The sequence below is a fragment of the Hippoglossus stenolepis genome, chromosome 3 (genome assembly GCF_022539355.2).
Source record: "Hippoglossus stenolepis isolate QCI-W04-F060 chromosome 3, HSTE1.2, whole genome shotgun sequence".
Classification (NCBI taxonomy): Eukaryota; Metazoa; Chordata; class Actinopteri; order Pleuronectiformes; family Pleuronectidae; genus Hippoglossus; species Hippoglossus stenolepis.
Window position 1 is genome coordinate 6,971,835 of NC_061485.1, and position 27,487 is coordinate 6,999,321.

Here is a 27,487-nt window from a genome sequence, read left to right on the forward strand (position 1 = left end):
ATCTTATTTTCATTTTGGACCCAGCTGTCTGTGGGACCGTGGTATTACGAAACCTTTGATGTGCTTAAGCGTGAACATGCAGACATCACGAATGCTTCCGACTGTATAAGAGAAACATTTATCGGCACAGATCTTTTTATAGCTCGGCACAAAGAGGGAAAGCTGACAACAGCACGCATGCCAGGAAGAACAGAGGGCTCCAAGGAAACATCAGAGTCATTCCGGCAGCTTTACGGCACGATACAGTAACACCACAGCAGTTTTTTTGGGGGGGGGTGGGTGGGTATGTGAGCCCATCTCGATGCCTAGCCTCATCTCCTCGGGCGTGACGACGACACAATGCACAGCTAACTGGGTTAATGCAGCGACGCTCATCTTCCTCAAAGCAGCGGAAAGGTTGAGGAGGAGGAGGCCCGGATGAAAGCCTGCCCCTCCCCCCCTTGTCACTTGACTTGACGGTTTACGAAGCGACACTCATCCGCATTTGTCAGAGACGTCTTCATTAACATGGGGCGGCACGCCGATAGCAGGGAGAGATTGGGTCTGCTGGCTAATCTATGCCCGTCTGCTGCTGCACGTTGACATTCATCAGCCAGACGCTATACCTCTGTGATTAATTACTTACAAACACGTCTCCTGGCCCCTGATAAATGTGTGATGCCAATGTAGAGGTGTGTGTGTGTGTGTGGAGGCAGCGCGTCAGCGGAGATGTGTGGCACTATTTGCCGTTACAAATGGAGGGAAGCCTCATAAGCTGATGAGCGAAGGAGCTTTTCAGACATTACTTGTGATTCTTGTGTCACGGGGTTGATGAGCCAGGAAGAGTGAGCCTCCCTCGTTCAAAGTGCGCGCGAGCAATTTCATGGTGGTGAAATCAGCGAGTGGTAACGAAAGGACTCCTGCTGTCAAGGACACTATGCATACGCTGCTCAAGGTCATGTGCTCTCTTTCATCCCGCCAAGATCGTGAGCAGAGAGTTACACAGCCACACAAAGTATCCGCCCAGTATCAACACATCACAACCACTCTGTGAATCCTATACGCTCCCAGTCACACCCAATATTATCTCCAGGCCCAAAAACACCAGGTTTGAAGTAGACTTCGATTTGGCAGAAGTTTGTGTCCCCCTGCAGTTTCCTTTTCCTGGCAGCTGTCCCTCCAGCCTCGCACTTCACTGCCCTGGACTCTTCAGTTCTTGTCCGGTTGATCCGTGCGGCTCTGAAAGAGTGACCCAACCTGAACCTGGGAGGCACTGAGACTGAGAAGGGACCTAAAGTCCAGAGAGACTCGCTCTGAGTGCCAGGCGCAGATGGCTGATGTCTGCTTGGCCGGCAACCTCGGACCCTCCGGACCACCGTGGAGCAGCCAGGATGTACCCGACCAATCATGGAGCAGCCTGGAGCCACACACACACAGTCCTGCCTGGCTGGGTTTGCATGTGTTTGGGTGAAGGTGAGAGACTAACAGGGTCATGACTGACAGGATCATTTAGTAAAGAGTCGTACAGAGAGTGTTTAAGTTGAAACTGTGTACAATGCATCAAATGACGGCCATAAAATATTTTTTAAGGAGAGAAAAACTGTACATGAAGCATGAACATAATGAGCATTCAGGCAAGTCATTCGGGACTATTAGAGAGACCATTATGATTAGCTAAGAATTCCATTAGCTTGCTACCTTGAGTACAGCTCACTTACTGTGCACTTATAAACTGAGGGTAATTCATGAGCTCCACACAGATGGAACACGGGTCATGTGACCAGGACGGGAGGATGCCTGCCCTTGTTTATTTTCCTGTTTTCAAAGACAAAATAAAAAGCTGCGTTTGAAGCACAAGTCAATGGAGTTAATCCCATTCCTCCATCCGATTACTTCCAGCTCCTCTTTGAGTTCAGTGTATTGCTGAGAGATCAACCCGCTGCCACAGTACAGCCGTGGAGCGCTGGAGTGCTGACTGGGTTTCTGAAGAAGTGGCGAGGAGGGGAGCTCTATCAGAGTGCTCAGCTCTCTCACAGGGACGGTAGACTGAAAAACTTCCAACTTTTGAGAAGCTAATCCACACAGCTGCGTGCAGCCAAGGCAGCCCTGCCTCCACTGGAAAGGAGGTTTCCATTGGGAACCGAGGAGCTCAGCAAGCATCTATATCAACACTCTCTCTCTGTTCTATGCTCTTCCTCAGTTTTCTCTCCATTTCTTCCTCTCTGCCCAAAGTCAACCTCTCTATAAAGGTGTAAATCCTGCCTGGCTTCAGCTCAGAGGAGCTTGTGGGCGACTTGGCAGCTCTTGAAACTTGATCTTCTCGTTCTTAGATGAGCACCGAAGGACACAAGGAAGGGCAGGATTTATTTTGTGTGTGTGTGGATGTACGATTGTGTGTCCATGCATGTGTGTTCCTGTGCACGTGTTGCATCCAATGTCATCGGCACTGTGCAACAAAGAAGAGGGCAAGAGGACTGGCACCTTATCGCAGGGATCAGTGACTGTTGGGAGAACCTGCCTCAACAGGCCCATCACACTCAAAATATGCACTTCACCACCCATGAACACGCACACACACACACCCACACCCACACACACAAAACTTCCACAGATACACAGAGGCAGCAACACACTTGTGCACACCCAGAGCTGCTCTCAGCCTTAAGGCGCTTTCTCTCTGAATGAGGATTTGACTTTATCTTTTAATTCTCCATCATACAGGAAGTGCGAGATGCAGCTGAATGGGAGCAGGGAGAACGGCGCAGAGAAGGTCCATTCACACGACCAGAGCTTGCCCCTCGAACATTTAGAGAAATCCTCTTCCATTTCACAGTGGCTCGGATTTGCTGCGAGAAAGAATGAGCTTAAAGAGAGCAGTAAGTTTATCATATTATTGCCATAATCATCGAGCAAAGTGAGAGAAATCCTCCGTCCAATCCTCTCGTGACACAAATACACTGCGGCTGTCTGAGTTTCAGGGACCTCAGAACGCAGGGCTTATGTTTCCCTGTGGCACAAGGTGTAAGAAATTGTAAACATGTGGCCGCTCCGTTGCTTACCAAGCTGGAACATCCCTCATTATGTAAACTTCTTACAGGAGAGATATTTACTGCAGCTACTTGCTGACAAACATACAAAAAAAAAACTGTTTTCAAAGCAACACTAGGGTTTTTGTACCTTGGAATTAGAGCTTCAAAATCTTGTTTTGATGGTACACAAACTTACAATAGGGAGAAAAGCGTGTCTGTCTTTTCCTCAGCGTCCCCTGGATGCCGGAAACAGCACTATGTAACTCTTGTGTACCGCGCTGGAACATTACGACCTGCGTTACGACATTCGTCAAACACCAACAACCAGAGCTAACAGCTATCAGAGACAGCTAGCCTGCCATTCCCAGCGTGGACGTCCCGGCAGAGACACCTAAGTGACCGAAGAGGAAGAAAAGAGTAAGAAACTAAACAAGAGAGAATTTTGTAGTATTTCAATCATAGGAGAGAGTGAAAAGAGGCCAAAGGATCCAGGACATTGTTGTTAATGAACAAGTAAGTAATAGTTTTAGCTTGTTTCCTTTGTCTTGTGCTGTTCTGCTCGCTTGACGTTGGGATGTGTGAGTGAAGTTGTTGACTCTTTATCATTAGAAGTCAGGTAAGTCCGTTTCAATAGATGTATAGCAAGTGATTTGTGCTCTGTTTAAACGTTTACTGCCAGACCCCAAAACCCTTGTCAGACAACGTGGTTCTTTAGCTTCTGAAGTTGCCGGTTGCTCGTTTCTTCTCCATCGACTTGTCCACAAATGTCTGTGTGTACAGCTCGTATTTACAACAGTGAATTACGCATCCCACCTATAACGGGAGCCCGAGCACAGCTGAGAGCGAATCTTGCATCGTCTCACTTTAACGCGAGATACGTAAGTGGGGTACTGCTGAGGGAAGGGGTTGGTTGTACTTTAAACTGCTCTAAAAGTTCAAGTCTGGATTCTTGTTTCGAGCCGATTCTTAGCGGTTGTTGTGTCTGTGAGAGGAGAGAGGAAAAGGAGGAGGCTGGTTTATACCATGAATAAAGCATGACTTGAGAGTAAGAACACAAGTGGGACCTCCTGATGTGTGACTGTGCAGCCAGCCGGCGGGATCAGCAGGTTGACTGGTTTACATAAGGTCACCATCAGGTGCTACAGCTGCTTGCATGCTCACACAGTACGGTGTGAATACTTACTATGGGCTGTGTTCAAGAACGGACCAAGAGGTGCTGACACAGACTCAAGAAAACAAGTATGAGTGTGTAAGTAGATGCAAACACACACTTTACATGTGTTCATGTGTGTTCAATTCACACATACATTATTTACAATAGCTTTTCCTTAAGTGATGAGTACATCCTCCATTTGTGTGTTGAATTGCAACGTATTACTATCAGTGTTACCAATATTTAGCATTTCTATTTATTGTTATTGTCTTGGTCTCTATATATATTTTTTTACTCGTGGCTGGAGCCATTGTAACAAAACCCAATTCCCTCCCGGGGATCATTAAAGCATTTATAAAACATGTAGTATTTTTAAAGTACACACCGAGATTAAGGTATTCAGTTATAATGTATAATTCATAGTAGATGTTTTAAAGTCCCACCAAAGTGATTACAGATTACCTGAAAAACCCTAGAAAACTTTAGACTTCGTGATATATAAAACCCAAAAGGCAACAGCACAAGTCATAATCAAGTGGAATATGTGTATTTAAAAAATGTAAACACCTCGTCATTTAAACAATCCCCAAAACAACTAGAAGGATGGTCAGAGAGTGCATATCACTAATAAGGCTGAAACTATATTTTGCAATGTTAAATAAAGTCCTGGTTCCACCCGTTTATCCGGATCATTCCAAAATGGGTTCTTCCAATGGTCATGCCCACACCCCTTCACAAAATGAAATGTAAATCTCTCAGCCGCCCATTCTACACACAGAGAGGAGAATCTGAACAGTGGAGTTTATCTCCAGCACTGCTGCTAATCTGACTGTGACGTCCAACAAGTCTGTAATCAGGTTTCACTGATCAATACATTTTGTCCCCCCTTGTCACATTTCATAAAGGGAGGCTGCGTCACGAGGACTGTGAATATCGAGCTTTCACTCCATTACACAGAGCTGTCAGGGTGAATCATGTGGTTAAAAGAGTGAAGCCCCAAGCACGGCTTTCTAATATCATTAACGCTGAGGTGATAGGTACCATCATAGGTGCCACTCTCCAGGAGAAGTCCACTCTCCTCCAGGATCCTGAAGTCTCCCACGCTGATGAAGTTGTAGTCGACGCCGGGCACCTCCCCGTCTCGAGGAAGCCGTGTGGTGCCTGGGCAAAATAATAAAAGAAAAGAGAACTGAATCAACACCCGTGTTCCATTAAGCAACCTGAGTGCAAAAAGATGGAACAGGAGAGCAGACTTTGTAGATTCTATGTAAGGTAACAGACTAAGGACGTTACATTGTGCAGTGCTTTTAGGATTTTTCTCTCGTTCTGAACTCAATTCATCAAGTGAGATAAAACAGGTTCAAGGTTTTTCACATTTTTCACACATCAGGTGGCAGCGCTCTGCCGCGACCCCGGCTGCCTCGTGCTGCTGCTTCAGTGCTTTATTTATTTTATTACTTTTTTTAATTGGATCTCATTTATTTATCTTTTATGATGCAGGTGTGTGGGCCCATTTGTATTATTTATGGCTGCAGCATGGGTGAAGATTACAAGACAAATTTCCCACTGTGGGACAATAAAGTTAATCTTAATCTTAATCTTGGAACAAAAAACAAAAATACAACCATTAAGCTCCAGTTCAGTATTCTGCCTGTGTTTCAATTTCGCAATGAGATGTGAGACATAACGAGTTTGACTGCTGAACTTGTAAATAGAAAGTTTGACTTCACTAGTTTGAGGCAAGTCTTTAAACGTACAATATGTAACTTTGGCCACTAGGGGTCTCTCAATCCGAACAATGACAAAAGAACTAGTTTGATGGTGTCGTGAAGCAGCGAAGGATCGTGGGAACACTGCCGATGTCCATATATATGAATGAGGTAACATATAAAGGTTTGATTCACGTTACACATCAAACGACAAGGCATAAACGTGACCATTCGACTGACCAATACCAACAGTTAAGCAAGAAACAGGCTAGCAGAGTGTTTTTCTTTCATCTAACATCATTTGTCCCAAATGCGGAGACGGACAAAGCTACAGCTAAAGTGGATATGAAATTAAAAGGCGACCAAAATGAAACATCCCGTTCTTTTCTTGACTCATCAGTCAATTGTGAAGCACTTTGAACTCCACTAACCTGTACGACAGGTGCTATACAAATAAAGTTTGGTCGACTGATGCAGAGGATTCACTTTATAACAACGTCTTTAAAATCTCTCTCTGTGCAAGACAGACTTGGTGGATGTTAAATTTTTGGGACAAAAACCCCAAAAAAGAACTTGGTGCCATCCTGTGAATCATGAATAATTGACATCGGCTTGCGGAGGGGGGTAATTAATTTAATCCATACGAGTAACTGCATTAAAAAGTTATAATTGCAAAGTTCTAGATGGCAAATGAAGAAAAAAGTTGAGGTAAATCAGGGTTATGAAACGCGATGAAAGCAACGTGTTGTGCAGCCTCCTGGTGCGGATGAGTTTCACTCAGTCCCATGGAGCGGAGAGTCAATGCAAATGACACGAGGCCATTCTGAGTGCAGATTCTGCTCCTGTGGTGAAGCCACAGTCTATTTCAACACTGATGGGAGTTCTCTTCCTCCCAGGATGAATATCCACCAGGCACAAATGGACACCAAATGATTACATTAGCATGAGGATTATGTAAACCGTATTCCATGAATAAGTAAGTAGGGCCGTGCCACGATTGCACTCAAGGCTAATTAGGTGGTGCGCCACCAAACTTGTAAACTCCCTGGAAATAACCGCAGCCGGACAGGAGGGACGACAGCGGTTATTTATTGCACGGGAGGCTGAACAAAGTCCACAGCATGAACCAATCATCTGAGCCACATTCCACAGCAATCTCTGTCACCTAAATTTACTGTCACCCATGGTTATGGAGCAAATACATCCATTCACTGGGCCTGGTGACTCTTTTTCAGGGTCATGGGGAGGACAGAGGGGGCGTGAGCGTATGAAGAAGTCTTTGAAACAACACGGGCAGACCATCAGTCGATTGCAGCAGTCTAACGTAAATAGTTATTTATATTCAGAAAAACAGGCAATTTAAAATCTCAGATCAACCCTATTTCAATGTCAGAGGAAATCAGAGCAGGAGCTCGGCAGCAGCAGCAGCAGCACCGGAGGCTGCAGACACATACAGAACAAACCCCACACTAACAACTGAGGGAGTCAGAAGCAAATGGTGTATCAGGATCAGACTTTAATGATTAAATATTCAATCACACGCGCAGGCGATGAGATCCTCAATGTGCCTGAACAGCAGCAGCATCATTCATCCATACGTCCATTTGCTATTTTGTGAATCCTGGAGCCGAACCCGACTGATATTGGGTGAGAGGAGGGGAACAGATCATCAGTCCGTCACAGGGGAGCAGCAGGTTGTGGTTTCATCGAGATTTGTTTTCTTGCATGATTATGAAGAAACGTCTGGACGGATTACCACGCAACTTGGTGGAAGGATGTGGTAATGCTCAGAGTAGAACCTGTTATATTTTGATGCGGATCCGAATCAGTTTTATTCTTACAAATTATTTCACAGAGGAGGTTATGTTTTCACCCCCCGTCCATTTGTTTTATGTTTATTTGTACTTTTTTTGTGAGCAAGAATACACAAAAACAAATCTAACTTATTGGGAGGATGCAGAAGAACCCATAACATAAAAAAATTTCAGTTCAATTTCCACAGTTTTCCCAGCAAATAATTCACGTATCTTGATGAATAAATATCTAACTTAAATGTCTATGAAAGTGTGCGATGTAGTGCAGCTTGATTGAATCTAAGGGGACTATTGGGCTGTTGAGGTATGCACTCTACTGCGTGCCATTCTTGTTCATTAATAAAATCTTTAGAAACTGTCCACACACACACACACACACACACACACACACACACACACACACACACACACACACACACACACACACACACACACACACACACACACACACACACACACACACACACACACACAGTGTTTAGTGTGTGGATTCCACCTCCTTGGCAGAAGTATGTCGTCTTCTACAAAACCATTACAGAGATCATCAGACAACCTTAAATGGTAAATTCTGGTACAACTATGACGGAATCTCCGGAAATTCGTTAATGCATCTCCTCATCGGATTCCCTGACACTTGTAGAGTCGGCGCCAATTAGCAGGGAAACCTGCAGACTGTGATAGCCCAATGGCCTATTAAGTAACTTTATGTTGCCATTCCCTTTTGTTATTCCGCCGTTATATTTTCTCCCTAATTGGCCTGTGACAGTTTCCCTGCACTCGAGCAGAGGAGGAAAAATCTGTTTAAAACAAAACTAAAAAACCATCAGAGAGGCTCCCTTCCACAGAACGCCTTGATACCACAGTTTGTGTTACCAAAAGCAGTTCACACTGCATCGTGTGTGAGGACGCCAGCCGCTGCTGCTTCTCATTACCAACTTGTCTGCCTGCCGGCGTTGGCTCTGGTCCATAAAAAAATGTCCCCTGTAGCCCAATTACTTGAGCCACAGTTATGTACCTGCCAAGTATCTCCCTGAGCCATCATCCTGGGTGTCACACCGATATATATACCATAAGCCTCCGATTGTGGATCAGTCGCACACAATATAATGAGGGCTCGCTGAGCTTTGAGGGTACAGCTGAGTGAAAGCAGCAAATCCTTTAAAGCAGAACTTTGTAACGTCTCGTCTTGTAATTTCCTTTGCAGTGCAGACAATGACACTTTGGATATGCCTTCAAATGAACTGTCAGAGGCCCGCTCGTTTACACAAAACATGTTTATTGAGAGAGTGCAGTCGATCCACTGCAGTTAATTAAACCAGACAAGAGAGGAGTTTGTATATGGAGACGCTTTATCAAAGAAACCAACGATTTTCTGTCAGCGTACGAAGTTATACACACGCAGTGTTGGTTAATACTGCACGAGAGGCGGCGGTGCACAGTATTTGGTGCAGCTACGGTATTATAGGAAAAACAGTTCGACATTTTTAGGAAACACTTGCTCTCTCGCCCGGAGTCAGATTAGATTAGAGGATCAATACCAGTCTTATAGCTGAGCAGTAAATATGAAGCTTCAGCCAGCAGCCAGTTAGCTTGGCTTAGCGTACAGAGTGGAACAGCTTGTTGTCCTATACAGACCTGGAATCTGCCAAGAAGCCCCAATACCCACTAATGAACCTGCCAGAACAGCAAAATGACAGGACAGAGTATTCTTTGGTTTTCCAGACCTGGGGCGACAGAGTCTTTTCCTTTAAATCAGAAACTGCACTGAACTTTCCACCTTTAAAACACTAAAAACTCAAAACCCAATAGTTTCTATAGAAGACAGTATTGACAGTATTGTCTCTTAGTATATGTGAAGCTATTCGTTAAAATTTAAAAAGACTGTGTACTGAGGCTGAATCCACGTGCGTCCACGTTCTCTGGGCTGAAACTAATGTGGACTCCAGCGTTGTGAGGTCTGAGGCCCTGTGCTCTGCTGAGACCTACTTTCTCGAACGCCCTGGACTGAGAGGATGTCACGACGGAAACACATCAGAGCTACTCAGTCAGAAATGGCAGGCCATGAATTTAACATGGTTGATTTTGTGCAAAGTTTTTATGTTGGTTAAAAAAAAAAATGAAAAAAGATGGTTCAGGGCTTTGCTGTCGAAATGGAGAGAAAGAAAAGAGGGGAACGTTTTTAGCAAATGACAAAGGCGAGCTCTGCCACCTGAGTGACTGTGCCGCTGTTATGTGCAGCGTTCTGTACCTATTAACATTTAACAAGAAATACTACACAACTTAATCACAACCTTCTACTCTTTTATCCTAAAATACAGGAGCGATAAACTGTGGAGGAGAGGGAGGAGGAGGAGGAGGAGGAGGAGGAGGAGGAGGAGGCTGCTGAAATGACAACGGCATCTCTCGGAGTAGAAAGGTCACAGATTTCGTCCCTGCATTACTGTGCATGTGTACCTGTGCCAACAGAGTGTGTGTAGCAGAGAGATAGAGCGTCTGTGTGAGATCAAACTCCTTCTGCCCATCTCTGATCTCGGCGGGGAGTCCAGGGACCGCATGTGACCCTGGGCTCTCCGCCATCTCAGAGAAATCCTCCTCCTCGTCCTCTCCAGGGCTCTCGGGAGCCGCCACAGTGTTTTCATAAGAAATCCAGATGAGATGGAGCCAATCCCCCAGAAACCCAGAGAAGGAGACTCAAGGATTTACCACCGCCCACTGACCATGAAGACGTTGCTCCCCTCTGTCTCGGCTCTGTCCTTCATCTTTTAACACGCACTACTCAGGACTGACCTAAAAGTAGAAACTAATACTTTTCATTTTGGCCGGTTCAGCAGAATTGACCCTGAGGTGTTGCTGGGACACAGATCAGCAGTGTTGGCTGGTAGTTAACTAAAGTGGACGACTGGCACAGTGACACAAACCATCTCTGCTAATCCTCTCGCTGTTTGTGTGACTGTCAAACACATTTTGGGAATAAATTCCCCCTCAAATATGCTTATTTAACACAAATCAACGTATTTTTTATTTGTATCTTGTGGCTGCTCCCTCCTCCTGCCTTGTCTACTTCTACCCGAGTATTGATTTCCTACCCTGAGAAAATGTCCATTATTTGGTGCACAGCTCCTAAAAGATGAGGAGTCGAGCCTGAGCTACGTGTTTGGAGGGTTGGAGCTGCCATCGAGCAAAAATAAATGGTTAGAGGAGGTAGAGTGGATTTCGGGAGTTGTGAAAAAGAAAAGAAAAGCCCCATTACTCAAAGAGCAGCCTGTCTTGTTGCTGCTCTGCACTGTGGTAAATGTCAGTTTGGCCTGTTTTCTGCCTCGTGTCCTGCATGTAGAGAAGATGTTTGTATTTGTATCTTTGCTCACACTGAGTTGATACTTCCAAATAAAGATGTTTGAATTGAGGTTAGCACTGTGAAAAGGTTCCCGGTTCGAATCCGGGCTCTTTCTGCATGTCCTGCACGTGTTGGCGTAGATTTTCTCTGGGTCCAAGGACATGCAGAGACACTAAATTAACCGTAGGTGTCAATGAGAGTGTGAATGGCTGTTTGTATGTTGGCCCTGAGATACACTGGTGACCTGTCCAGTAACCCGCCTCTCACACAATGTCAGTGGGATTATGTGCAGCTCCCCCCTGCAGCCCTCAGAGGATCTATAGATAATGGATTAATGGATTAATAGAAGGATAGTTAATACTTTGAAGGACACGTATGTGCAGTTTATACTAATTTGGTTGATGCCAGGGCTCAATATGGGGTCAGGTGAATATATAAATAATAAATAGATGTAGCTTAAACACATCATTTAGAATATTTTAGTATTTTAAACACAAAAACTCCAGGTTTAACCCTTGATTTGTTTTATCTTTTAGAAAAGAAACCTTTATCGTGATTGCATTGTGCTGCATAATTGTTAAATAAAAGTACAAAGGAACACATAGCACTATATCATACAGTTAATACAACGTAATATAGGAAAAAAGTGCCATAGTCAGCAGATTGCAAAGGTCACATTAGTTATTGATTTGACGATGTACACAACAGAGAAAGCTGCATTCACAAAGAAAAGCAGAGTAAACCAAGCTGGGGGAAAAAAAGGGCAGGGAAAGGTAATTGAAACAGAGGAAGAGTGAGAGTGAAACAGAGAGGGTGAAGGATGGGAGAGTGACAGCGAGCGAGTGAATGATGGAGGTGCCGTCACCGTGCGAGTCCCGGTCTCCTGCTCATTAAGACAGTAATTCAAGCAGGGGATTAGAGAGCCAGAGTCCTGCAGCGAGCCCACTAGCTGCTGATGATGGATGGTGGCTGGAGGCCGTAAAAACCTCCAAGACTTTTTCTACACGGAGAAAAATGGAAAGCCACGTTCGCAGCGGTAGCTAATATGGAGGTTTGTGTACAATATGTGTGTGTGTGAGAGCATGGGAGGTGTTATCATCATCCACTGACACTGACCTGAGATAGTTAAAGTGCTCCTGAGCTTCGAGTTGAACTAAACTGTCCATGAAACAGCAAAACTCACAATGTGACACACAGGTATATGATGAAAGAAAGAGGGAGAGAGCGAGAAGAGAAAGGCAAATAAGAATATTCCCTCCCCTGCGGAAGGAAGAAAAAAAAAAAAGTGAAGAAATTAAATATACATGAAAGGTAAGCAGCTTATTTCCTGAAGAATTTCACACTTGTGCATGCGAGTTCCCTCTGAACACGACAGAGCGACTCCCAGCCCCCTGGGGGGGGGGGGGGCAGAGACGCTGCTTGTTTGTGACAGTGCTGTGCCTAAGAGTCTGTCATCGCCCCAGGAGCAGTCGCTCTACATATGACTAAAACCTTGACTACACTCAATTACGGCGCTCCTCTGAGCGGAGTCCGTCTGCAGCAGGACGTGGGAACTATTTAGGCCAACGTATCCATCATCGCAGTTTCAGAGCCGCTGACAGACGCTGCGTCAGAGTCACGTCTCCTGTTGAGGTGATTTCATCTTGACCCCAGTCACATAGCGTTTTGAAAATAACTTAGATTCAGCCCCTTATACGAAACTCCACCTTTTTTAAATCAATAATCATCTTTGTGTAAAAGTAGAAATCTAGAAATGTCAGTGGAAGCAGACACATGCAGTCCACTTGAAAAAGTCTCACAAAGAATATGCACTTCTAAATTCAGAGACATTTTCACCACTGCAGCAAATAATCTGCATTCCTGCAAACACATGCAATCCTTAACCAGCATGTTGATCTGCACCTTAACTGCCCTAAAAGCCTTGATCCTCTAATTTTGGTAATTTTCATGCTTTCATTTCTCAAAAATTACCACATTTAAGCTCATAAATAAGCTCAAATAAGGAGGAGCGTCAGGCTCTCAGCTGCAGGGAGGTGACATCTTACAGTTTGCATGGTAACAGCAAACTGTAGCCTACTGATGCTCCCCAAACACCGGTGACATCATGAACATCATCCACTCGGTTATGCAGCAACCTCACAGACTATCAGCAGCTGCTTTGTAGAGTTGACTCTTGATTTAAAGAGAAGTACGAAGCAAATCGATGAACCTGCCCAGCTCCTCGTCAGTGATTCCAGGCGGCGCGCGCGGCTCCGACCTTTTTTTATTTACCGCTTCATTACTGGTCTCGACAGAGAACAACAGTTTGCGACGTGCCCGCTGTGCGGCGTGTCGGCGAGGGGGGGGGAAGCGGAGCGGTGGAGAGGAAACACCGGGTTGTTTAAGGAGAGAATATGACTTTGATCACGGTGCTGATACGGCACGGGAGTAAATGAGTCACACAGGGGTTAGAGAGATGTCCTTGGTTGGATTGCTGTGGTGCGTGTGTGTGTGTGTGTGTGCGTTTTGAGGAGTGTGTGACAGACAGTTGTGAGAGGATGGGAATGTGTGTGTGTGTGTGTGGTGTGTGTGTGTAAAGACCTACATAGCTCACAAAGGGAACAGATTAATGCTGCTTCCAGTGGGATGGATTTTCCTGCTGTGCTTTGCACACACAACATCCTCATTCTTCCCATGTGTACAAATAAAAACATATATGCACTGAAAGCAGGTTGTATTGTACATTCCTGGCATGCTCGGTGCTTTCAGGGGCTTTTTTTGAGTGCAGTGAATTAAGGAGTTGCTGATGCAGTCCTCCACGATGTACTTACAGGGGATGGTGCGTAGGTAGAGATTGTCCCGGATGATCTGTTGCAGCTTGTGGTCCAGCGAGCCCTTCTGAAACTGCAGGCTGAGGTAGTGGCGCAGGTCCGAGTTCAGCACTTTACCTGCAGAGACACAGGCAGAGGGTCAATAAAAACATGCCGGCGCTCTCGCTGAAGTGTCTGTGTCTAAAAGGAAATCCATCCAAGTGACATGTAGCCTCACACAAGTGATCGATAACTTCCCCCGACTGAATCAGACTGTTCTTCTACTTCACCAAACAGTTACCCCACTGCGGCAGGGATGGGACATGTTTTTGGCATTTTCACCGATATCGAGAGGTTAACATCATAAAGTGACGGTTTAGCTCAAGGATTTTGATCATAAATATGTTCAGTTTAAAACAATTTTATCAGAGCCTATATCCACAGTGGATTTTGGGTAAAAATTTAAAAGAAACAAATAAATAAAAACATATATTTAAAATGGCAATGATTCCTAAAACGTTATCAAACCCTCACGACCAATAAATGTACTTGAGCTTGACGTTTGACAGGTTAACTGTTATTTTTCACAGAACACTACCAAATTGAAGAAGAAACAACTTGGGAGATTACAGATAGATTTTTTAGAAACGCACATCGTTTCTGCTGGGTTTTTTTATTCTGTAAAATAAATGTTATCAGTGCATATACACTGATCTGTATCAAACTCTACATTTTGTTTTTGCATTTATTCTCATTTTCTGGGGACTGATTCATGGAAATTGATAAAAATAATATCAATTTCTCATATCTATGAGTGTGTGAAATTTGGTGCATCTTTGGGAGTGTTGAGCCTTGGCCGAGGTTTTTTCTACTCTAGTTGGATCGTGTAGTTTCTCGTAATCAAATTTCAGATTGGAGAAAAAAACAATAAGTGAAACTCTTTCCAAACAAGTCGGATAAACTCAAGGTGGTTGATATAATAAACAAAAATATATAAATGCACTGTATCGTTGTTTGGGTAAAAAGGTTTCCAATGGAAGCTGCAGTATTACAAGCATCATATAAGCCTGTATGTACAGTATGTGTGAACACCTGTTTGTTCCCACTGACAGATTAAACCCTCGTTGATTCCAGTTTGATCACTGAGGGGATTGAGGGGGAGGAGGATGAAGGTTTAACAGATTTTGAAATTCGGATCTTTCCTGTGAAATCCACTTCAATCATTAAGGGTAAATGGAGATTTAGGCTATAAGAGAGGTTACACGGGGACATTGGACCGAGGAAGCACTCACAGCAACGTGCTAGAGGTTTTTCTCACACTTATTGAAAACAAACTGGACTGAACCGATCGTAAATCACTGCCTCCGTTCGTCTGAAACAAACCGGTCTGAAATCCAAACAGCCAAGCTGACGACTGTCTTAACAGCTTCACCCACAAACCACACAAGCCTCCGAAACTTTCCGTCAAAGATGGTTGTGCAATGCCACAACCTCAAAACTCAGGCGGCAGCCATTCCCATAAGAAAATCTGCAGAGATTTCGCCTTTGCTCTCGCCTCCCAGAAGCCTTTGTAAAAGCAAAGGAAGTTCATACAAAGTTTGAGGCAGAGGAGGACGACTTCAGAGTCGTCACACACAAGCAGAGGAGGAACATTTTTTTTTTTTTTCTGAACGAACATGATGAGGAAGTTTGGAAAACACGACGAGATCTTCAGCGTCTCGGCTTCAGCGTCTCGGCTTCGTCTCTTCACAGTCGGCTTTGAAACAGCTCGACTACAGACACATAATCACTTCTTCTCCATTTCTCTCCCTATCGTCTCTGTGCCGCACGCACACACCGAACTCTGCTCAGCGGGACGCCGCTCTGCATTGCTCTGCATACCAAACAGCAGGACTAAACACCACATCCTGCCAGTGCGGACGTACTGTTCGTGCTAATAGACAGGGGAGATGTGTTATCCAGGGGGAGATAGAATAATGATAAACTCTGGGAACATTTCAGCAGCCCGTCAAATCCTCTTTTCCTCCTCACCTCGCTACAGAAACCAAAACAGTGACAGTGCAGCCTTCCTAGTATTTTGTGTTCTAAACTCTCTCTCCAAGTTTCAGAGGCCGCCGCTCGCTCGGCTCACATCAAAATGCCCCTCGTGTCCGCAGGCCCCGCTGCCATCTGACGGTGTTTTAGGAGCCGCCATCCCAGCGGGCCTGGCTTTTCAGAATAAAGGTTGCGTGCTCTCCGTCTGTCTCTCCAGAAAGGGTTGTGCTGCAGCTGGTGTGGCAGGCGAGCAGAGTGAGACTTCGGGGAACCGAGGCCCAATCTGGCAGTTTCATCTATCGTTTTAGTTTCGGAATTCAGCTCACACACACGGGGGAATTTTTCAGGGGCATAAGGCAAGTTTCAACAAAGTACAACAAAGCTCCATATGTTTGTGAGGGATAGGGACATTCCGTGGCATCCCACGGAGGATTCCACATAGATAGCTTCTAAACAGTTTAACAGTTTTGTTGACAACTTTAAGGCAATAACATCCACAGTAAATTTGAAACGAGTAACTTCGTCAGTTCCTCAGTTTTCCAGGGACTAAACTTAAATACCCAGACTGTCCTGTAGGAGACCCTGACCCATACGGACCCATTTAGTGGAGCAATGTGGATTCTAATATCAGGGAGTGAAACATTTCGGATACTAAAATATTGACTATAGACTAAAATAAGGATTTAAGATGTCCATATCAAGCCTTGATATTTAACCATGAACTTAAGTATGAATAACTATAAGAGTAAACAAAAATAAAACCAAATATATAGAACTTGAATAAAGAAAAAAGACATGATGATTACGATATGTATTTGGCTGTCAATACAGCAACAATCATGGGTTATTTGCGTGTTTTTAATCGGCCGTAGTGTATAATCATGTGTTTGTTGTACAGGTAGTTTGGTAAATACATAATGCACATGAATTATCCATAGTTATCTGTAATTACATAAGACAGGTCATAGGGACAGGGACAACAGATGGATATTAGCTAACGCAGCGGATTCTGGCTCATTTACAGTATTTAGTCTGTTGATTAATGAGCTTTGTCCCCTATCAAATAAATAAACAGATTAACAAACTAAATCGTTTTGCTTTCCCTCTTTCAATCTCCTCCTCTTCAGTACGAGATTTCTTCCCTTTTGTTTTTCCTCCACACGGGCTGGGACTTTCTTTTCAGCTGTTTTTCCTTTGACTGGAGCTGGGTCACGAATCATTGATGTTGTGGGTCTGCCGAGCTCACTGAGGCCGTGCACGTGATACCAGGGCGCTACAAATAAAGTTGACATGACTCCTTTTTGATCTTTTCCTCTGCTCAGAATCTCCCCGAGTATGAGCCAATCACATCAAATATTACTGTGCACGTTGAACCCATAATGGCGGGCCGTAAAACTTAGCATTCCAGATGATGAAACTCTCTGTTTGATGATGAAAGCCTGCTAACATCCTCTTACTGTGGTTCAGAGCGCTTTGTAACGTGTGCACACACGCACCCACACACACACACACACACACACACACACACACACACACGGCAGAGATGTGTGGCTGTACCGTGGAGCCACCAGGTGTGAATGTGTCCGACTCTATAAGACAGCAGAGAGAGGATGCTCAGTCACACTTCACTGGATAAATAAAAGAGAAAAACAAGCACACACACACACACACACTCTCTGATCTGTTCATCACGAGTACAGTGCCACAGTGCGCTCTTTGTGGCGTCCTGGGTCCTGTCAGAGACTGTTAGTGAGGCTGTCGCATCACAGAAGTCTCTCATTCCTCCTCCCCGCAGATAACACTGCTATTGTAGCAGGCCTCATTTTTTCTGCGACGGGGGCTCAATGGGCTCCATTGTGCCTCATCAGCCATCCACTCACTTGTAGGATATTTCTCCACAGCACAGCCAGAGGGATGCACATACCGTGCAGAAACTGTCCTCTGACAATAGGAATTCATAGAAGGCAGAGTTCGGTCTCATCTATCACCTCTCATTCCTTTACAATTCTTCACATTGGCAGTTTGTTTTGTTTGCAGAGAGCACACGGAGCAGTGTTGCCAGATGGGAGGTGTCAAGAAGAAAAGAATAACCAAATATAAACGATGAATAAAGTGTTTGTGAATAAACTAACAAGTATTTGAAACCACCTACGAATGGTGCTGCATGGATCAAAACATGGTTCAAGCTCCACCTCAGTCTCCTACATCCTCTGCTAGTGCGATAATTATGATCGGCTGGAAAGAGGAAATGTGTAAAGGAACACTAACGCATCTACAACATCACAACAGGCGTGTGCATACACAGACGTAGATCCATATTTTACCATCATGATAATTACGATTCCGGATACTGTCACTAGAGGATGAAATTATCGTACGTTATGGGAATTTTGGCATATTTGATCATACATTGCACAGAGGGCAAAATCATCGAAAAAATACGATACATTGCGAGTCCTTGGGCCCTTAACAAGACACATGTGAGTGTGAAGCCCGAAAAAGATGTAGGGCGAGAAAGAGTCAGACATAAAGACAGACAGATTTCTAGAATTATTGAACAGTCGTTTGCAGTCAATTTATTGTTCATTTATTTCCCGTGGATCCCTTTAATTTAAGCAGACGCTTTGCACTAATCTGATCTGAAGCGTCTCCGCTCTCCTCCGCTCCCTTGTCATTTTTACCATTGAGGCGACGGCAGGGAGATGTGTCAGAAAAGAGCAGAGCCACCCATGGGATTCCTTCGGCAGCGTGATGCCATTTCACCTGGCATCTGCAGTAAACTTCCCCCTCTACACCACCAGAGGCTCATATCCGCAGTGAAAGAAGCAGTGGCTGGCACCCCCGGTGGAGCGGCAGACTGTTAGCATCCTCACTTAGAGCGACACCTCGCTCAGAAGCCACAGAAACAGATTAACACTCCAGGCTCAAGACGTTCTGCAGCGCACACACACACACACAAACACACACACACACACACACACACACTCACACGTCGTGCATCTATTTGAAGATTTGTGCTGTGAATCTCAAAAGCCAGCGTGTTATTGTCAGTAAATGCAGACTCACAGGGAGAATGATTATGTAAGGCTGAGACACATCACGTCACTTCTCACCTTTTAATTAGATCAACACTTCTAAGATCTGACATCACTGTCAGCAAGAAAGGAAGGAAAATAAACATCAGTAACTTTAGTTATTTCATACATTTTTTGGGGGGGGATGGTGCCGACATATTTTGGTTTCATATTGCTACAGTGGGAGGAAGTGAAGACACGTCATCCATCTTTATCTACAGTCTATGGACAAGACTGAATAGAACCAGGAGATGCTAAGTTAAGCATCACGGCTGCTGCCTTCATATTCACTAAATGCCAGTGTCACACAGAACAGGATCAATCTTGTCATCGAAACGCCAGATAAGAAAATGTTTTTCCTAAGATGTCAAATGTCTGTTTATAAAACATTTATCTGCATCTTCTTTATGGGTCTTTTTTTCAACAAACAGTGAAATGTGAGCAAACGCCTGGTTTCTGTCTGCGACATCGGGGGGGAAGTGGGACGTCCACAGGGAGGTCATTATCTCTGTTGTCTGACTGTCACTTACAGTAATTACCAGTCCTCTGAACAACCAATATGTCACCAGGTGTGGAGTCTTCTCAGTGCACCGGGTCAACCACCGACACAAAGTCTGCACATTTAGCTCCGGGACACAGGCGACACATGTATGACAGGAGCGTGTTAAAGTCTGCAATCTCTGTTTCTCACGTCCGACAGTCTCTCGTATGATTTTCTCTCTAATATATACACATGGGACTTCCACAGACTTGCTATAACGTAACATACATTCAAAGATCTTTACTGGAGAAACATGCTTTATATAAGAAATGTAATCGGCTGCTTCTCTCACCAGAAACAACATAATATGTCACGACACTGATGAAATCGTCCCAAAAACAGCTTGGTCAGTGTCGGGGGAAGTCGGTTACATAACCAGAATCATTCATGTTGACTGAGAACAAGAAATCAGAGCAGCAGTGTTTTGTTTTCGATCCAAGCTTCCAAACCTCCTGCAGATTCTCTGGCTCCAGATCAATGTCACACTATTTCCTTCTTTGCTTCTGACAGGCAAGAGTCATTATTCTTATGGCCACTAGGGGGCTTTGTCATTTAAATGCAACATGCCATGTGACGGTCTTTGAAAATTGTTCAAACCCAAAGACTTTTATTTCAAAATCAGGTGTACATCCCAAAGTTTTCAATTAACTAACTTTAACTATAGAAATGATATTAGTTCATATACTACATGTGTATAAAAACAGATGTATATTGCATATTTCCACTTGATAAAATAGTGCAACTAAAAAAAATAATTCTTGGGTTTGAATATTTTACTCTCAATGTGGATAATAGGTCTTTATTATCTACAAAACCCTCATCAGAGATACATGTTTTTCGATGCTGTGTAGTGGCCTTCAGTCGAATATTTCTCAGTAAATTACACCATTATGAGCAAAATTGCGAATCAATGGGCCTGGCGAATTCATTTTTTTGCATGAATGTGACAAAGTACTTGTCAGGTATTTAATTTGCTGGAATAAATGAACAGACATTCCTGTCTGCTTGTTTCATGCATCAACAGTTTGTCAATATCCTCGACAAAAATGTGTAGCAGAGTAGCCCACAGACTATGATATGTGTGTGTTGATTATTACTTTAAATATGTTTTTGTATATATGCAAATATGCTGATGCAGGAATGTAAGATACGGACTGAAAACCGACGCAGTTACAAAAAACTGAGAACTACAAAATCACCACTGAAAACAACAGCTACACTTACAGGTTTGTTCTGGTCATTTGTTATAAAGGTTTCTGGTTTCCTGAGACTTTACCTGCCGGTGCTTCTTACACTCTGTGCTTTTAAGCCCCTCTCTCGACAAATTCTACTGTACCCCCACCCCTCCCTCCATAATCCTGGCCTCCCTCTCTCCATCCATCACCTTCTGTTTGACAGGTCAACAACATCCTCTTCATCAGGCTCTCTTCGTCCCCTGTGGCACTCAGTCAAGCACGGGCACCAAATACCTGCAAGACTTGTGGTTTGGCTCCTCTCATCACTCTCCTGTCACCCACCACCACCTCCTCCTCCTCCTCCTCCTCCTCCTCCACCACCACCACCTCCCCCTTCCCAGAAACGTCCTTCATCCTGTTCTAACCCTGCAGCTTACTGTGGCCATTTTAGGGGACAAAACTGCCGCGGGGCACCTTTGAGTGGCGAGTTTATAGCCGAGGCTGTGCTCAATTTTTCCCGACAGCTGTAGGTGAGACCGAGATCAGGGGGCATCTCGGTGACTCCGCTGAAGGAAGCAGAAAATGTGAGCGGTGCGCCATAAGCCCGGTTTATAATCTCACACCTCATCCAGTAGTGTCAGATGAATTCTCTTCACTTTATATAACTGGCATGTGGAGTGTTACTACGGCTGGAGGATTCTGCATCAGAGGAGTGGAGCGGCGTGCCTGATGGCCACTGTGAAGCCGTGTTTCCAGTCTGTCTGCTTGGCTGGCTGGCTGCAGAGATATGCAAAGTTAAACAGGCAGTGGCCTCACACGCCCAAACCGCTCTCTGCACACTTCATTTCACCTCATTTTAGCAGCGCGCCCGCACAGGGACAGAGGTCTGGCATAAGAGGATTAAAAGGATGGAGTAAATGAGGAAGAGGAGAAAAAAGAAACAACAAGGAGAAATAAAAATATATAAAAAAAATCCGGCTTGTGATTAGATTTGTGTTTTTGATGTTGGCACGACTTCAACAAATTAAAGTGTTCCAGGGCAATGTTTAGTTGAGTGTGTGAGCCTGTCTGTATGTGGCTCACTTATCTCGAGAACTGTTCATCTTATCTGCCACAACGATACGTTCAGTATAAATAAAATATGAATAAACAGGCGGAGAGAGTCATTGGGGGCAGGACAGCAGACGGCGTTATGTCTTCTTCTAGGTCCTCAGATGACCTAGGTGAACGATCGGCAACTGGAGGCTCAGTAAGATCTGTCCCGCTGGATAATTGTTATTTCACCACATCGAACAGAAAGTTCACTTTGTAAATTGTCTTCAAAGTAAAAGCGCAATGTTCGTTTGGATGCAGCATTGCTTTATATCGATATATATTACAGAGCTTTTGTTTTGACAAAATGTGAACTTGGTTCTGAAGACTGTGTCAACAGACCTTTGAAATAGTCGACATGCAACAGCAGTTCAGTGAATCGTTCAAACGTAAACTGAAACCACACACGTGAATTCTAAAGATTAATTTCATGAAAAACTTTGACTATCAAATCGTCATTGCAGATAAACCGGGTAGGATGAACACAAAGTTTTCTAACTTCACTCTGCCCCATAGAATGTACATAAAAAGTTTTGTCCTGCACGCTAGCAATAAAAAAGTGACAGTATATTGTAGGTGTGTTTAAGGACAAGGAATGATTATGAAGAACCTCCGGAGCATCGAGACAGGACAAGAAAACTACTCATTCCAAATAGGCAGGTTTAGAACTAGCCCACCACTATAGTTTTAATAAATTCAAATATTATAAAAACGGAAATGAGGGTTTATTATCCTTTATCACAATAAAGCGGAAAAGCTTACATCCTTCCTGCCAACACAACGAGCTACATGTGCACAGGTCAGCCGCTCGACAATAAAAGACGCAAATATCCCCTCGTAAAATCAGTGATATCACGCACACATCTGCCTCTGTATCTAACTCAACCAGTCCCTCCTCTCCTCTGCCCTTCGCTCTCTCGCTTCCGCCCGTCACCACGAAGGAGAAGGAGGGATGACTTTCCTCCAGTGAGGTAAAGGCGAGATCAGCCCAACTCAGCAGAACTGGAAGGGTGGGCAGGGTGAGCGGGGGCGTACGAAAGAACAGCAGCATCAACAGCAGGTTGCCAGAGCTGCTGCCATGTGACGTGAGGAGGGAGAAGGTCCTGGTCTCAGAGAGAAGACAGAGACGGAGGGGGGAGCAGAAAGGAAAGCGGTACAAAGAGGTGGTGAGAGGAAGGAGTGATGCCCTGCAGGTGCTGAGTCATGTCGTTGCTCTGTTTTGCGCTGCCTCTGCATACCTTTGTTTTTTTGTTTCTCAAATCTTTCGCTCCAGATCTTTTTTTCGCTGCCTCACAGTCTGGCTCGTCTCCAGTACACATTTCTTCCTCTACTCTGTCTTTAATGAGCAGTCTATGGCCCAGGCCTCTGTTCCATCATTAATGTGGTCTGTGCAGAACGAGGCAGCTGGAGAACGAACTCACACAGACACGGACACACAAACATACACACTCTGAAACCCATGTGCGTCCTCACTTAGCATCTGGCTCAGACAACATGTGCGCAAAAAACCCTCATAATAAGACAGCATTTGTCCGTCCAACCGAAGTTTGTAAATCACGTGGACAGAAAAATCTAAACTCGGCTCTTTCTTATAGTGTATGTGGATGTAGCAGTAACACACCTTACTGCACTCGCTGGCATGTTAAACAAACTTTATCATACTGCGAAGAGCCAAATAACATTATACGGAGTCGCACGTCTCCGCCTTCTCCTGCTCGACAAAAATTAAGATAAAAATAACCCAGATACGAGTGCTGCCATCTTCTGACGACATTTGGAACCAGAGTCCGTGCAGTAGCGATTTGGGGATGAAGCTGCAGTGTCGAGGTCCCTTCAATACATGCGCCTGACTAATCATGAGTCAGTCTTGGCTGTCAATCGAAAGAAATGATAATTTAATGCAATCTTCCCTGACTCATACCATATATCCTTCAATCAATATTCATGGTAATCTGCTCCCAGTAGTTTTTGCGTAATATTTCTTGCGGTTTATGCTCTGTACTGTGGCCAGCCACCAGGGGGCGATCCAGATTGTTTGGATTCACTTTTGGGGAACCGTCATTTCATCCATCTTTATATACAGTCTACAGGGCACAGCTTTACCTGAAGCTAATAAAAAACGTACGCAAGTTTGCATGGTGTTTACTATACGTCTTATTTTAGCATATTAGCATGCTAATACACAAATATCGTGGAAATCCATCCAATAGCTGCTGAGATATTCAAGTCGCTAGGAAGAAAACACGAAGGCAGCCTTTTCTTCGAAAGGAAGAAAACCTTTTTCATATTTTAAATTTGACTGACGTGTTTGTTCGACAAACATCACCTGTTTTTTATTCCCCCTTTCAAAAATACATCCATCTTGTACTTTATAGGATGCTTTCCTTTCAGAATAAAATCGTGCTACACTGAATCTAGACACCCCTGCTCGCATGAGAGGGCTTTTAGTCGTTTCCCTTTGGTCATGTGCATCCTCTGTGCCTCTCCGTTTGGAAACCCTTGTTGTTGCTGATGTGCGTCACCCCCTTTCTCTCTCTCTCTCTCTTTCCACTTTCACCTGTTTCACATGCAAAAACTACATCGGGCACAAATGCATGCAAACACTGTTCCTGCTGCAGAGAAATGAGTTTTCAAGTTGAATCTAAAAGCACAAGTGTGACCCTGTTGTTCTCCGCTTGTGGGAGTGGCCGTCTAATCCCAAACTTGTTGTCAAACCATGTCTCCATAAAAGTGAAGTTGTGTTTTTTTTTTTTTGCGGAGCGAGAACTCTGCCAGACGTGTTCAATTATTGAGAGCGGAGGGAAAACAGTAGGAGAAGCAACATATTAGCCACTGAAATGAGGTGGAAGCAACATGATGGGGCGCTGCAGGAACACAGGAATAAAATCCTTATCTCCAGCACTTACATCTCCCTCTAACCTAGTGGAACTTTGTTTTTCTCTTTAACATGTCACACCCAGGCACCATGAACACAGCTACCTCCCTGGTGAACATGGCAGCCGGCTCCCTCAGTGCTGCAGCAGGTTGATGTGAACCAGGCTCAGGCCGCCTTAAATAGTGTTTACTCAACCCTGCATAACAAATTTCTGTGCATCATCGCGACTGCTGAGCTCATCAGACGTCCCTATGATGTTTAATGAGTCTACAACGAGAATGAAAAAGGGCTGAGTCATCCTTAACCCAAGATGGCTGTCGAGTGCCGTAGTCTGCGGTTTCACCGTTAATCCTGCGAGCCATCAGGGAATGATGAGAGCAATGTGGGCTATCGCCATCATCTTCCTCAACGGCGGCAGATAAGAGTCAAACTACAAAGTGCTCGTTAATGCGGGCCATGGCGGAGCAGCTCAGGAAGGGAATCGGGAAAATCTCTGGCTCACCGTTTCTGTCTCGCTCTCCGTGAGGCGTTTAAGTGACTGACTGATTGTCGGAGGAGGAGGATCATATTATTAATTCAACCACACGCACACCCGGGCGAAGATAAAGCTTGAAATAGAACCGTGATTGTTCCTGCGGTGATGAGACGTGCGAGCGCCGCTCTCAGACGGCGGCGGCCTCGTCGTCACACTTTGCAGGGGAAGAAAGCGAAAAGGGGGAGAACGGTGTGTTTGTGTGTGAGAGCGAGGATTCGTGTGTCACTCCGCAACTCTCTCTCTCTTTTCTATGCATCATTACAGTGCATCATTAAAAGTAACTTCCCAAGGTCTGGACTGAAGGACAAGTCATTGCGGATTTGTTGGTCATCAAAAAAGAGTCGTCGGTGAACAAAAGGTGCAGCTCACCGCCTAATTCTCTTCTCCAGGCGAAGACTCCGCTTGCACTTTCTCTTTTATCGTCGCTGTTTCTCGTGGAAAAGTGAGGGTCGTCATTCCCGAGCGGCCTGAAGTGCCAGGCCATCGCCTCCAATACCATGCACTTTATTGTCGAGTGAGCAAAGAGCGTCCTGGGGGCAACGGGTCATCTTATGAAAGCGCATTGTGCTCAGACAAACACACAAACATGTTTCCTCCTTTACAGACTCACACACGCATTCAAAGAAATCCAGTATTTCACAGGCAACTCAGGACAACTCAAGCTATAAGGAGAAATGGGTCCTGGTAGATCGACATTGTGTTTTAAATGTGAAGTGACAGCTGGAGCATGGAGTATATATACATTGCTTTTGGAGTTGTCCAAGAATATCTCAGCTCTGGTCATGCATAGTTAAGAGATTAGTACAATATTAGAAACACACGTTGTGAAGATGTGAAGACGATCAAGGCCAGTTTCCACATCAAAACACAATCATGGATGTAAGAAGTTTGAGAAAAAATGCAAATAATTTAAAATTAGACTCGTGAAAGTGGCTGTGTCTCACTTCAGGGTCAGACAGTCTGTGTGGGCTGCGTAGACTGTGAAGGCCAAACCGTCGGGTCCACAGAGGATTTCTGTAGGATCTTCTGTCACGAGGAGAAAGTTTTAACACCCTTGGTTTTTTTAACCAATCCGTAGATGTTCGGTTGTGATGAAGCCTAAAGCATTGAGCGCTATTACCTCTTTGAAAAAATGGTTCCTCGCTGAAGCACAATAAATCCTTGGCCCGAGAAGGATTCACCCATTGGAGCGTTCGTTTCTTGGGGATGGAGGGACACATTTGTCTGATGCATTTGTCGGATTCTTTGAAACGGGAAAGTCTAGTCGCGCCATTGTGACACAATCGAACGCAGCCTCCGACGGCTGCGGCCCCTGGATTGAGACCCAGTTCCTTTTATTCTGCGTTAGAAAGAAAATTCTTAGAGGTTTTCCAACACAGACGCTCGGTGCCAAGTTACAGTGAAATGCCAACATTTATCCATCCAAGGTTTACAGGGGGGGGGCTGGAACCAGTTCAAGTTGGCAAGAGGTGGGTTAAGTCGCCAGCCTGTCACAGGGCTGATGTATATAGAGACAAACAACCATTCATGCTCGTGTTCACACATGACAACAGCTTTATGTATTCATGGCAGCTTCTGATGGACCCTTTGCCCAGAGATATAAGTGATGTCATCCAAAAGGAAAAGAGCACATTGGATTACAAGGCCCCAGGTTGATGTGCTTGTACACTGCAGGAGCAGCGGTGGTCAGGATGAATGCGTGTTGACAGTGTAAAGAAATCCTACCTACACATATACGAGGGAATTCACTGATTTAATTCTGTTTCTGTTTTATTTATTCCTCTCTTTGTTTCATCTTTCACTTTTATTTGTGTTACCTCTCCCTGGCTCAGGCCCATGACCTATATTGAAGTGATGTTTGGACTATTTTGATGCAAAATAATGAAAAATACTGTATCACGCACTTTCATGAGCCGTATTCGTATCAGTATCCGTTTGGGAAACTGTGTCATTCCACTGTTTGCGACACCTCAAGAGGTAAAAATACACACCATTGTACATTTAGACTACAGAAAAACAAAGAATTGTATTTTTCTTGTATCACAGCCCATTAATCTCTCAATCCCTAAGGGCCTCGTCTCCACTACTGCAGATATTCTCCCCTTCGTTTTACAGAATATCTCACCAGAACCACTTCAAACGCTCTCACAAGCGTGCCAGGCCAGTAGGTGGCGATAAAGTCTACATAAAAGATCCTTAAGTAATATTGGGCCTGTGAATGTGGTGTACTTACGCTAAACTTAACGAAAAAATGTGTAATAAGACCTACAGTTCTAACAAAACGTAGAGAAACTGGTACAAAGCCGCCATTGTTGCTGTTTCTGGTGCATGCTCTTTACACAAAGCAACAGTGG

The 27,487-nt window shown here is 44.5% G+C and overlaps 1 protein-coding gene across 3 annotated transcripts in view; it reads right to left on the reverse strand.

The window, feature by feature from the left end:
• The window catches only part of LOC118104921 (membrane-associated guanylate kinase, WW and PDZ domain-containing protein 3), a 133,803-nt gene that overhangs the window by 33,964 nt on the left and 72,352 nt on the right, over positions 1–27,487 (reverse strand). For all 3 annotated transcript variants that reach the window (XM_035152220.2, XM_035152222.2, XM_035152221.2), the window contains exons 2-3: positions 13,829–13,945; positions 5,203–5,322 (exon numbers count right to left, since the gene is read on the reverse strand). In XM_035152220.2, coding sequence (XP_035008111.2) covers positions 5,203–5,322; positions 13,829–13,945 — 237 coding nt within the window. The remainder of the gene's footprint in view (positions 1–5,202; positions 5,323–13,828; positions 13,946–27,487) is intronic.